The sequence below is a fragment of the Salvia splendens genome, chromosome 6 (assembly GCF_004379255.2).
Source record: "Salvia splendens isolate huo1 chromosome 6, SspV2, whole genome shotgun sequence".
Taxonomy (NCBI): Eukaryota; Viridiplantae; Streptophyta; class Magnoliopsida; order Lamiales; family Lamiaceae; genus Salvia; species Salvia splendens.
The window spans coordinates 27,796,964-27,811,032 of NC_056037.1; the positions used below are offsets into that span (position 1 = coordinate 27,796,964).

At 38.2% G+C, this 14,069-nt stretch overlaps 1 protein-coding gene across 3 annotated transcripts; it reads right to left on the reverse strand.

The window, feature by feature from the left end:
• Positions 1–3,250: 3,250 nt before the first annotated feature.
• On the reverse strand, positions 3,251–5,706 carry LOC121809978 (floral homeotic protein APETALA 2-like). Of its 3 annotated transcripts, none has more exons than XM_042210843.1 (10): positions 5,478–5,706; positions 5,038–5,361; positions 4,816–4,841; positions 4,707–4,737; positions 4,540–4,627; positions 4,324–4,469; positions 4,203–4,247; positions 4,039–4,130; positions 3,862–3,956; positions 3,251–3,563 (listed from the first exon to the last, which is right to left on the reverse strand). In XM_042210843.1, exons 1-10 carry the CDS (start codon positions 5,510–5,512, stop codon positions 3,411–3,413), a joined length of 1,035 nt encoding a protein of 344 aa, XP_042066777.1. In that variant the 5' UTR covers positions 5,513–5,706; the 3' UTR covers positions 3,251–3,410. The 3 variants fall into 3 exon arrangements, with proteins under 3 accessions (XP_042066777.1, XP_042066779.1, XP_042066778.1); XM_042210845.1 differs by having other exon boundaries at positions 5,038–5,416; XM_042210844.1 differs by having other exon boundaries at positions 5,445–5,706.
• Positions 5,707–14,069: the final 8,363 nt, after the last annotated feature.

Below are 14,069 nucleotides of genomic sequence, written 5' to 3' on the forward strand. Positions count from 1 at the left end.
TTATATTTATTTGAATTTATAAAGAAAAATGATAAATCGAACTTTGATTTTAATATTATTTATAAAAGAATGATATAAATAACAGTAAATGAATAAAGTAGAAAAATATTAATGTTAATAGAGACTAATATTAATGTTAATAGAGACTAATATTAATGTTAATAGAGACTATTAAATTTTATTGTGTTTACATGCACACGAATACAAATGTGCGTTATAATGCTCACTTTTCTTAAATTGCTAACTTGCTAACTCATCAACACAGTGTATTAAAAATATCAGCACGATTACATTAAAATGTTAATACAATTTTCTGTTGACATTTTTATTAAAATATCAACTAAGTTTATTTTGTATTAAAATATCAACTAAGTTTATGTTGACATTTCTATGTCATCGCGTTGACATTTTCAATAAACTATATTAATGAATTAGCAGAGTTAGCAACTTAAGAAAATTAGCAACGGATCACACCTCCACAAATACATACATAGATATTGACAGACGCATTCGACACATCGAGACATTACGGGCCCGACTCGAACTTGAGTCATCCTGGGCCCACTCGACCTGGCTCTGATACCACTTGTTTGGATTGTCAACTGCAACAAACGTTTGATATTGTCTACTTTTGGTTAAGCCTGATAAATTTATTTTTGGATCACTCCCCAAAATACCTCAAACTGATTGGGGTTGGACAAGAATTATATGCACCTTCCAATTCTCCTTAGACTCTCGACGTGGGATGGATTTTAGTCGAGATATATTTACTTGTTCTCAACTGAGCTTTGCCGAGTCAGAATCTAAAAAGTAAGCGAAATAAAAACACAAAAAATAATCAAAGGGATAATAATTATGGAAAATAATAGGACAGCATGACATGATTCTAGGCACTGAGCATCACTCTTATAGAATCTTGTATGACATGATTTATACTCTATACTATCTTAGGACGAGGGCCCCAGTCAACAAATCATTATATATTTGTAAAAATTAAAATAATGACAAGTTAGATGAACAAAAATAGAAGCCAGATACAATGTTTAAATTAGATAATCGATCATGACGCCCTGGATGATGCAAATCCGCAAGTATAATAATATTTTATTCGAATAGTATAATACAGTGTGATCAATAGGTGACTCCCATTTAGAATATCAAATTTGGTAATCAATGCCAAAATATAGTATATCAAGATTACTATAATCCAGCACACATTTTTGGGATTATCCAATAGGGTTTTCTAGTACCTAACCTTTTAAAACAAATGTTCAATTGTCATCACCACCAACCAAATTTTCCTAATATATTAATCAAACGATCCAACACTCCCACCAATTTTTATACACACTAGTGATGGATCTAAACATATGAAGATCTAGAACCCTAAGTCGGTATTTGTTGATATCGGACGAGAAGGGGTTTCATACGAACCTACAATGTGTGGGTCTGATCATCGGATAATTTACATTTGCAATAAAGAAATTCATCCTAGTTTGGGTTGGTCTGATACCACAATAGAAATGGATTATTCACCTTCATAAAATACTTTATAAAAATTAATTAATGGTTATCCACTTAGGGGTGCATTAGGGTGACATCACTCTTAAAGTAATAACGTGACAACAAGTAACGTGCAATCTGCAATACATATGCAAGCAATATAAGATACGGAATTAGAGCACTATTATGACACCATAGTTAAAATGACAACCTAGGCAAGCAATCTGCGATACATAGGGAAGCTATCTGTGATACATAGGTAAGCAACTCGGCATATGATTCCAAACAATATGTGATACAAAACAAAAAATAATCAAGCAATCTACGATACATAGGCAAGCAAGCATGATACGTGAGCAGATTAAGATTGAATCTGATCATAATTCTAAGAGTTCACATTGATAGTACATTGTCATTTTAGAAATGGTTATCATCTTAATACAGTCCTATCCACTTATTTATAGAAAAGTTGGAATCACAATATATTTACGTATATATGTAGCATTAAATTACTAATCAAAACTTTAATAGTAAGAGAGACACTGAATTTCTTCACATGTATTTGAAGGACCCACCTCGATATCTCAGATTGATAAGAATTTGTGTTTATAATCAAGGAATTTCAAGTAGATTTTGAAGAATATTATACATACATTATTCATCATGCACTCGGACGAGGAAAATAATCATTTAAAATGTCAACCCAATTATAACTATTACCAATAAACACACATACAGACAAACACACTTCCATATTTATATACATACACGATAGTAATAAGCTACAAAGTACTCTTTCTGTCTATTATTAGGAGTCCTGGCTTATCATTTTAGTCTGTCCGTCATTATAAGTCCCGATTCACTGAGATTGAAGCTGCAAGGTACATACATTATTGGTTCTACATTCCATTATCTTTTCCCACCCACTTTTCTTTATATTTCTTTAAACCAGTGTCGAACTCAAATGAGACTTCTAATGGCGGACGGATGGAGTACATCTTTTCTACAAATTTTAAAATATGATCTTGACAGTTAGATTTCAAGATTTAATGTCAACATATGAAAGTGACGTTGTGTCAACGGGTCTAGATTATAGTTTAGAATCTGTACAATATATAGAGCTTGCATTTAATTACATCTCTATACATATACAAGTATGTGTGTGTGTTTATTTTTTATTAATATACTCCATCCGTTCCATAGTAATAGAGTCATTTTGCCATTTTAGTACTTTCCATAGTAATAAAGTCATTTCCCATTTTAGTAAAAATCAACACATTTCTTCACATCTACTTTACTCTCTCTTACTTTATTCTCTCTTCATCTCTCTACCTTTTTCATTTTCCACTTTATTCTCTCTGTACTTAACTCAACTAACATAATTTTTCTTAATTTTCGTGCAAAAAAGAAACGCCTTTGTTAGTATGGAACGGAGGGAGTATAAAGAGAAGAAAAAGAGAAATATAGTCCTGTGAAGGTTGAGTAGAGTTAGGTGAAGTCCCTCTCACAATAATAGCCATGTCTTCTCATTGCTTTTGGCCATGAGAACTGATTCAAAGGACACTTGATGCCGACTATTCATCTCATTTTCCCATTACCACTTCTCTTTTCAGCATAATTTTCCTCTCTCATCACTACATTTATATCCAAAATACATGCCTCAATTTGTATTCAATCTATTTATGGCCTACAATAATTCCAAATCAAAAACTTGGACAAACCGAGTAAAAACCGGTAACCCAACAAATTTGCCTCTAGCTACATTATTACTATTATTATTATTATTATTATACTCCATAAAAGAGATGGATAATTAAGCCACAATAAAACCCTCTTGATGTGTCCAAAAAATATAGAGATGGATCCATTGACAAAGTAGAATAAAATACTCCATAAAACATTTCAATTCAGGAAGGTTTGATGAGTGGATGGATCCCATTGGCGTGGAGCCAGTTGAACTGCGCCTGCGGGAATCCTGATGATACTGCAGCAGTGGCAAACAACGGCATTTGCCACTGCTGTTCGTTATTGGCCATCTGCCTCGGCTTGCCCGATTGCACCTGTTTTTGCCTCACAATTGTAATTTGAATTTTCACAACAAACATACTTTTATATATATAAGACTTTGATCAATACCAAAATCATTCTTAAACCTTAAATGCATAACAACATCATTATAAGATAACCTGGAATCCATTATAATGAAGTAATAAAACCAAACTTATAATGAACTCCAGAATTTAAAATTATGCCAGATCACGTCATTGTATTTAAATATCTGAATTCCCTATAATAAACTACAAATAAAGTTGTAATGAACTCCGAATTATTTTATAATGACGTGCATGCGCGCTATACCTGATCCGGTCGTCTCCAAACATCAGTTTTGGAAGCTGAATTGCCCAAACTGAGATCAAGACTTGTGTCTGATGTAGACTTGTTGTGTGAGGGCTCTAACATAGTAAGTATTTCACAATTAAATCTATAGTAATTATGAAAATGTAGTACCAATTAATTGAGGGGTTTATAAGTCACCTGCAGCGTTAAGTTCATCTTCATAAATGCTGGGTTCAAAATTGGTGACTGCCTCTTTTCCATTGCATTTGATGGCTGCTTTATCATAAGCCCTGCAATTATTATTACAATCATATGTTAAATTATTACTATTATTGTGGCAAAGGAAAGAATAATGTCTGTACCTTGCAGCTTCAATCTCAGTATCGAACAGACCCAAATAAACATACCTGTTACAATAATCAATTAAAATTTTAAAAAAATATGGATTATTTTGATGCCAAATTATACTAATAGGAGTATTACTTTTTGCCCAAGAATTGGCCCATTCTAGCCTCCCATCTTCCACATTTGTGCAAAGTGACGCCTCTGTACTTGGAGCTACCCCGTGGGAAGCCCGTGCTTTGTCGCCTGAGCACGTGCACGAACTCCTCCTTCGTCAGATTGCTCATCTGTTACAAGTAGACGATCTTGATCACTACATTTTCTCTAACGAAACCATATAATTAATTAATTAATTACTTGTTTTAAGTCTTCTTCATAATCTTCAAGGCTGAAGTTTATGTCTGCCTCCACTCCTCTAAATTTGATGGCTGCTCTATCATATGCACTAAATTCAAATTGCATCAAATTAGTCATTGATATTTTACATGAAATAGTATGATTAATTAGGGCTTTTGGGAGCTTACCAAGCAGCAGCATGGGCTGTGTCAAATCCACCTATGTAAAAAAAACAACATTTGAATTAAATCTACTAAATAAATATTTTTTCACACTTACTAGCAATGGAAAACCAACCTAGATACACCTGCTTTCCACAATCCCTGATGACAAAAGAAACACAAAATTAGATTAATGTCAAAAGATAAGAAATTAGAGAAAGTTGTAAGTGTGTTTAATTTAGTTCTCCCTCACATATGTAGTAGAGCCGTTTCGTTTTGATGTTCAGTAAAATTGATAGTATTAATTTAGAGAAGATTTTTAGTGTTGAAAACAAAACGTCTCTGCTACAGTTAATACCATATGTGGGACTCCCAGCGGCCGGTGCGGCGGTAGAACGTGACGCCACGATACTGCGAGCTCCGCGACCTCGGGCCGCGGCGGCTCTTCTTGAGCGGCGGCGCCACGTCCGCACTAGGGGGGTCAGACTCACAGAATCGGACCCCCATCCAGTGCGAGCGGGGAAATTCCCCTGCCCGTCCGCTCTCCACAGGAAAAAACTGCCGCGTCACCGGCGGCGAGCATGGATCGTAGCCGCCGGTGGCGTGATCCACCGAGAATCCGAAAATCCTGCTGCTCCTCTTCCTCTCGCCGCCCTCGTCCTCCATTGAAACCGCCGGAGAGCTAGAATTGGAAATGGACCACAGTTCTCAACTTGGAAAATAAAGAAAGGAAGGTACTACAAAAGAAGATAAATTAGCAAATACCAAAAGGGGTTAATAGAATTTCTTTTCCCTCACTTGTTGTCTCTCATCAAATTAAAGGCTTTGAGCATAGATTGGGAGCAGATGATTGTAGATATTCTCTGAAATAGTGACCAATGCTAGAATCTAAAAAATTGGTAGTGTAATTCTTGGGAGAGAGAGATGTTTGGAATTGGAAGGAAAGTTGTTGGTTTCTGTTTTGGTGATTGAATCAACTGTGCAAAGGGGCAGCTCTTTTGCAGCTAATGTTAAATCAAGTGATCAGTAAATGAGAGAGATTTGATTTTTCTTTAACTCTTTCCATTTATGTATGTCTGCCACTTAGAGCATCAGCACTAGCCTGGAATTCCCAGCGAAATTCCCAAAAACACCTCTTGCCATGTCATACGGACTTTCCACTGCACTGCCACGTCATAAAGAATTCCCACTGCACAGTGGCGGACATCCCCAAGGACATCCCCAAGGACTTCCCACAATTAAAAAAATTCGCAAATTCACAAATTAAACAATTTCCGGAAGTAAGAAATTTATGGAATTAAATAGTAGACACGAATACGGAGAAAATGCAACCACTTTATTTTAAAAAAACATACTTCATTATTAAAAAAAATACATAATTACTAAAAAAATTACATTATTAAAATAAAGGTGTCGGTGACTCGCTAGTGGCGGGGGAATCGCTATCGTGGTGCTCCATTGTTCTTCGAAAGAAAGGTATTTTTAGAGAGAGAGATAATACAAGTAGTGCGAATGAAATGAAGTTCAACGGGACGTATTTATATAAATTTAAAAAAACATTTAATGCAATAAACGAGAATTCCGTGCAGACGTCCGTGTGAGTCAACGCAATGGCGGACGTCCGCCGCGGAATTCTGCCGGGACGGGCGCCATTGCTGATGCTCTTAGAGTCTTCTCATATTTACCATTTTATCCTTCTTTCTTAACTCCTTGTACTCTCTCCATTCTATGGTAATACAGTCATTTTTCTATTTTAGAAAGTTCCAACTTAATTGAGTCATTTATATTTTTAGCAAAAAACAACTCTCCCTTTTATTTTATTCTCGCATCATCTCTCTTAATTTATTCCCTCTTACTTTTTTCACTAATCATTTAACACATTATTCTTAAACTCCATGCCAAAAAGAAATGTCTCTACTAACAAGGAATGGAGGGAGTATGTAATATTTCCTCCGTTCCCTTATAGTTGGGCAGAACTTTTCGACACGGAGTTTATAAAAATGATGTTTAGTGTGTTAAGTAGATAAATAAAAAAAGCAAAAGAGAGAAAGTAGAGAGATTACAGCAAAAAGTGAATAAAAGTAAGAGGGAATAAAGTAAGAGTGAGATAAAATGTTAATTATTACTCTCTTTGTTCCATAAAAGATGTCATACTTATGGGACGACACGAGATTTTAAGAAAAAATATAAATGTGACATCTTTGGTGAGACAAACTGACATCTTTTATAGGGCGAAGAGTACTACTATATATGGAAATAACTGAGCTATAAAGGAACATTTTAAAATAGAAAAATGACTCAATTATGAGGGAATATAGAGTATAGTATTTCCTTCCTTGTACGTCTTCATCGTTTGGATTCAACATTTTAAAATGTTTTTCATCCCAAAAATTATTATGCCAACTTAAAAGGACGCTATATTTGCTAGTTATATACTCCATCTGTCCCATTAGAAATGAAACGTTTTCCTTTTTGGTTTGTCCCATTAAAAATGAAACATTTTTTAAAATGAAAACAATACTCTCTATACTTTATCTTGTCTCTTACTTTACTCTCTCTTCTTTAACTCACAAAACAACACTACATAAAATCCTGTGCAGAAAAGCAAATGTTGCATATTTAATGGGACGGAGAGAGTATATGACAACTTAAAAGCAATTACCTCAAATTCGAACCTAGGAGGCTAGGACTACCAATTCATTTATCAAAATGATGAATGTGCTTTAAGAGCATCCACAGTGGTGCGGATGTCCCGGCGGACATCCCCGTGGACATCCCAAAAACACCTTCTGCCACGTCATAAGGAATTCCCACTGCACTGCCACGTCATAAGGCCATCCCACTGCACAGTGGCGGACATCCATAAGGACATCCCGTATTTATAGAATTTTTGAAAAAAAAAATAATCGGGACGTCCGCGTGGAGTCAACGCAATGGCGGACGTCCGCAAGGACGTCGCGACGGACGTCCCGGGAACGCCGCGGAACTCCGGTGTCCGCAGCGGACGTCCGTACCTGCGTCAACGCTGCACAATGGCGGACGTCCCGCGCAGAACTCCAGCACGCCGGCCGGACGGGCCATTGTGGATGCTCTAAATATTCACAGTTTAAGACTTCAAATTATTTACAATTGAAATTTGAAAATAATTTTTATTTTATTCAATTCCCAAATGATATGATATACTGTATTTGAATTATTAATAGAAATTTTAAACCAAATATAGTGTAATTAGAATTGTAGTAGGAATTGGGTTTGGAGAATTAGACCATCCACAACGTTGTCGCTATACCATCCCTTAACCGTCCCTTAAAACACTATTTGCGGGCCCCACTGTACTTTTTTACTCCATCATTTAACTAAGTGATGGAACCTCCAACTAGGGATGTCAATCGGGGTCAGCCCACCGGGTTTCGGGCCAACCCTATTCGGGTTGCGGGTCAATCGGGTGCGGGCTAGTCGGGCTGTGATTTTTCCGGGTTATAAAAGTTCAACCCTAACCCTAAAAGCTCGGGTTTCGGGCTAGCCCATCGGGTTAATCGGGTTGCTACCGATAAAATTAACATGCGCTCAATCCAATAAATAATTATGAAAATTAGTTATATTTATAAAATGTAAAATATTTAATTATGATAAATTTGAGATATATGCTTAAACTCAAACATAAACATGATCAAATACTAATATTTGAGATTTATGCAAAATAAAACATAAACATTAAGAAATTTTAAAGCATGTTTAGAAATTTAAATATTTTTTTAGTGAATTTGAAGTTTCTAATCCATTTATCTATTATTATATTAATAAAAACTTAATATATATAATTTATATATTTAATATATAAAATGGAAATTTATTTTTTTAGTAATCTATATTATAAATTAATCAATGAAGTGTCGAATTAGAGTCAAACAAATAGAACAATAGAAATTTTATCGGGTTTCCGGGCCAGCCCATCGGGTTTTCGGGTCTGGCCGTAACGGGTTGCGGGTTAATCGGGTGCGGGCTAATTGGGCTGTAATTTTATCGGGCTGGAAATTTTCAACCCTAACCCTATAAATTTGGCGGGCTATTCGGGCCAGCCCACGGGTTGCGGGCTAAATTGACATCCCTACCTCCAACCCTCCGTCCCTTAACCGTCCCTTAAATTACTATTCATTCAATTTCATTTTTTTCCCAACAAATTCAATCAATAAAAAACACACTTCATTAAAAATAAAATACCATTACAACATAAAAAAAATACAACTTAAAAGTTAAAAAATTAAAAAAACACACAATTAAAATCCTAAAAAAAATAAACGTGGCATAATTTAACAATTTCATAGAAAATAAAAAAAACTACTCCGCCGCCGAATCATCCCCCGAAGGCGGTGGAGGTGCACTAAAGCCGGTAGGAGGCGGAAGGCCAAGTTGTGCTGCCATAAAGACAATTCCGTTCCACCAGGCTTGGTACTGGGCGGACGTAAAGCGGGAAGTGTCCGCCATTGTGGCGGTCATGTACATGGCCATAAGGGAGTTCGAGCCTCCCCCAAGCCCGAGCCCGAGCCAGACTGACTTGATTCGCCTCGGCCCTTCCTCGCTTTAGCCGTCTCCGCCGCCTTGGTCCCTTGCGGCCGACGGCGCCCACTGGAGGATCCCCCGGCCGTGCCCTCAACCTCTTGCGAGGCACCCTCTTGTGCACCGCTGCCCTCACCGGCGTCACCAGACGAGTATTGGTCACTCGCCGTGTGCTTCGTGCGCTTGGAGGTTGAGCCGGAGCTGGAGCGGACACCGCTGGCCCACCTTTCCTCGTCCTTGACGATCTGCCAAACATCAACAAATTTGAATTGTTTGGCGGTGTCGTCGTGGTAGACGCGCAAAGCCGACCTCAGAATGTCAGCGCCCGTGGATCCGCTTTGGTACTGAGCCGATTCGTTCGCGTAGATGCCGCAGAATCTTTTGACCTCTCTGTCGACTCGGTCAAAGTGAGCGCGGAGCATCTTATATTTGCGGCGGCGGGAGCCCTTCGGCTTAAACCTGTGGTAGGCCTCGGAGACCTTTTCCCAGAAACACTTCCGGTTTTGTTGATTCCCGACGATGGGATAGTATGAAACACGGATCCAGACTTTGTACACCGCCAACGTTTCTTCCCTGCTGTACGGATGCCGGCCTAGATCCTCCTCTTCCTCCTCCTCCTCCTCGCCCACCTCCGCCTCTGCCCTGGAGCTTCCACCGCCTCGGCCTCCTCCCGGAGTGGGTTCAACGGAATAATCCTCCCGAATCTGGGATAATCCATGCGAATACCGCGGGGCAGAGGGGAGGGCGTATGCATCCACGTCAAAATTGGGTGGTTGGTACCCCCCGGGAGTCGACGAACCCTGGGTGCCCGGCTTCGACGTACCAGAACCACCCAATGTGTTGTACATGCTCCCCCAGTCGCCGAACGCGTTGAGATCCCACAAGCCGGAGCCGCCACCGCCGGTGTTTCCATCGCCGGACATTTTGTGATGAGATGTTAGATGAAAATTGGAGAGGAAATGGAGATGATTTTGGGAGAGAAGATGTGTAGTTGTGTGTGAAATGAGGGTGAATTAGGTGTATTTATAGAGTAAAAATAATAATAAAAATTTTTAAAAAGTTAAAAACGGCTAATTACCGTTTACAGTTTTATTATTATTTTTTTAAAATCGAATTTAAAAAAAATGATTTATTGCGTCAGCGTGATGATGCCCACTCGCGGGGCGGCGAGTGGGCGTCACGCATGGCGCCTGGTCGCGCCACGTCGCCTCGGCGCGTGGCGAGACGGCCCATCACTCGTCACGCCGGCACGGGACACGGGACGGGATCGGAACGGGCTGGGGACGAGACGGGGCGCCGCAACGCGTCGCACCGCCGTCTCGTCACTCCGTGACGGAACGCGGGACACCCGCGTAACGCGTTGCGGGTGCCCTTATTATATATTGAGAGAGTTGTTAATTACTGTTAGTAATACTAAAATCATGTTTCGAGGGTGTATATTACTTGAATAAGTCTCGGAGAAGTACACGGTCATTCTCGCTTCTCAGTGCACTACTATCTAAGGGAGATAAAGTGACATTATTACAATTTGTTTGTTTTATTATTATGTCTCTTAGAAAAACATAAATAAAACAAATCGGTTTAAGGATTCTGTATTATAGGTTAATACAGGTAGAGTAGTGGAATTGATTATCACAATATGTGATCAGACTCTTGAGAAAAAAACAATTTCACAACGATAAAGTGACATTATTACAATTTGTTTGTTTTATTATTATGTCTCTTAGAAAAACATAAATAAAACAAATCGGTTTAAGGATTCTGTATTATAGGTAGAGTAGTGGAATTGATTATCACAATATGTGATCAGACTCTTGAGAAAAAAACAATTTCACAACTTTGATTATGAAAGGTTGCAGTGTTAATCTGAAAGTTTTTCTTGGTTAAGAAAACTAACGACAATGGCTTGGTACAACACTGAATATGATCCGGTGTTAAGACAAGTTTTAATGCTATGTACTAAAAGAAATCGTCTCGCGAATTATATTTCTTGATTATGTATATAACATTGGGCAGACATTATTAATTACACATTACTTTGACTTATCAATAGGTGTGATTTTTTTTGCAACCTAATACACCTTATATATTGGGTAGTTGTAATTAATAGACTAGATGATTCCATTTTTGTTTATTGCATTGAATTGTGTGCCAAAGAATCGATTTGTTAATATCCTCAGGACGTGTTTGGAATAAGATCTTATTATTTAGTAAAACTGATCGTTTGGAATTTCTTCCATGAATAATACTAAATATTGTTTCATATTAGAAAACTTTCTGGATAAATATATTTTAATTAATATTCAGTTCATGTAGACTTTAATTATTTTTCCAAAATATGTGTCTAAAAGAAATCTCTCTACCACAAAAGGATAAAGGGAGTATTTCATGCATTCTACATTTCTATGTATAAATGCAAAACGGTTAATCCACATATCACCTAAATAGATTCACAGTTGCGACTTTATTTAATTGTGCAATATCCGATATGAAAACTCCAATAATAGATGCAAAATTAGTTTGTACACTTTGTCATTTACACATTTGTAGTGCCTATATTTGAAAAATACACTCAAATGTCTTTGACATTTAATATAACATCATTAGAAGACTATTGTACTCCCTTTGTCCTGACTAAGATTATCACATTTTTTTAGTCAGCACGGGAGAAATTATTGGTTAACATGTTTCATTGAAAAGAGAAAAAATTAGTGTAAGTATTAAATTGAAAGAAAAATAGATTTGAATATTTTAGTTGGAGAAGGAAAAAATAGTTCAAGTGTATTAACTAGAAAAAAAATACTTCATTATTTTAAAAATATAAATATGCTATCTTATTTGAGCTAAATTAGAAAGAAGTTCAAAATTGCAAAAATCATTCTATCGATATTAAATTAAAGTTCAGAGAAATGTAATGATATATACGGAGTATTTATTTTCATGGATAAATGGAATAAAATTACGGTAGACTTTAGTATAAGAACTTTGATTTTATGGATTAACCACTCTATCCCTATGCTAACAATATTTTCAAAATATGAGTAGCGCAAATCTATAATAGTAGATAACAATATTTTCAAAGTATTGAGTAGCGCAAATCTATAATAGTAGTATATTTTCTCGCAAATCCAAATTAAAGAGAATTATGATTCTCATATTATTCTCCAAGCATTAACTACTAATGGAAATAGCACCAACACTCGACCGATGACTTACTACTCAATTTCCATTATTAGCAACACTAATATAATTTACACTAATATCATTTTCATTCATTCATTTCCACGTCACCTTAAAATTCTTTCATCTCAATCCCCTCACTCATCGCTCAATATAAAATTTTCGTGTCACCCTAGCTAATTTCTTACCATCTCATACACATAAATACATTTAAAAACTATAATTGATTTAATCATGTATTTCAAACTTGACGCTAGGGAAATATTTTAGCTAAAGATAACATTATACACATGTTTTCAACCTTCGTTTTAGGTGATATATAGCTCCTAAAACTTGCCTTTTTTCGCATGGTTAGTGAAGCCTGCCATTTTTAATTAGCTGGATTTCATATCCACTAAAACAATTAATGGACTTTGCTATTGTTGAGGATATTCAAAACCAATTTTATTAATGTTTATTGAAAATCATGGATCTACTAGCTGTGGATAGATTAGACCATCCACAACGGGTCTCGCCGGCGTCTCGCGTCTCGTCTCAGCGAGACGAGACCCCGGCGAGACGCGTTGCAGCCTCCATCTCGTCCCGTCTCGTCCCGCGTCTCGTCGCGCGTCTCGACTCGGCGAGCCACGAGACGAGCTGTCTCGCCACGCGCCTAGGCGACGTGGCGCAGCCCGGCGTCGTGCGTGACGCCCACTCGCCGGCCCGCGAGTGGGCGTCGTCACGTGCTGACGCAATAAATATTTTTTTAAAAAAAAAAATTCGAATTTAAATAAAAAAAAAAAAATTTGGAACGGTATTATTACCGTTTTTTTATTTTATTTTTTATATTTTTTTTGTTTTTTATTAAATTTTTTACTCTATAAATACTCCTAAACCCATCCTCATTTACACACAACTACACATCTATTCTTCCTATCATCTAAATTTTCTCTCAAATTTTCGCTGAAATTTTCATAACCCAACTCAAGATGTCCGGCGAGGGCAACTATGGCGGCTCCGGCTCCGGCGGGTGGGATCTCAACTCATTCGGCGATTGGGAGAACATGATCAACACATTGGGCGGTGGAGGTTCGTCAACGCCGGGGACCCAGGGTTCGGCGACGCCGGGGGGGGTACCAACCACCCAATTTTGACCTTGATGCATATGTTCGTCCCAACGTCCCGCGGTTTTCGCAGGGATTATCCCAGATCCGGGAGGATTTTCCAGTTGATCCCACGCCGGGAGTAGGCCGAGGCGGTGGAGGTGGGCGAGGCGGTGGAGGTGGCCGAGGCAGTGTACAACCCCAGACGGGCGAGGACGAGGAGGAAGAAGAGGAAGAGGAAGAGGATCTTGGCCGACATCCGTACAACAACCTCGAAACGATGGCGGTGTACAACGCCTGGATCACGGTCTCGTACGATCCCATCGTCGGGAATCAACAAACCCGGAAGTGTTTCTGGGAAAAGGTTGTCGAGGTCTACCACCAAATAAAGCCGAACCGCTCCCGCAAGCGCACAGTTAAAATGATCCGCTGTCACTTTGACCGAGTCGACCGACAGGTCAAAAAATTCTGCGGCATCTACTCGGCGGAAGAGGCGCGCTACCAAAGCGGCGCCACGGCCACCGACATTTTGACGTCCGCTTTGCGCGCCTACTACCAGGACGAGGGACAT

What these genes read in the sequence shown, in the direction of transcription:
- LOC121809978 (XM_042210843.1), bottom strand. Translation starts at nt 5,512, where the DNA reads ATGCTCAAAGCCTTTAATTTGATGAGAGACAACAA. An exon ending in ATGAAGAAGACTTAAAACAA is followed by an intron (nt 4,470 to 4,539) that starts GTAATTAATTAA and finishes TACTTGTAACAG; the next exon opens with ATGAGCAATCTGACGAAGGA. An exon ending in AGATGAACTTAACGCTGCAG is followed by an intron (nt 3,957 to 4,038) that starts GTGACTTATAAA and finishes TTACTATGTTAG; the next exon opens with AGCCCTCACACAACAAGTCT.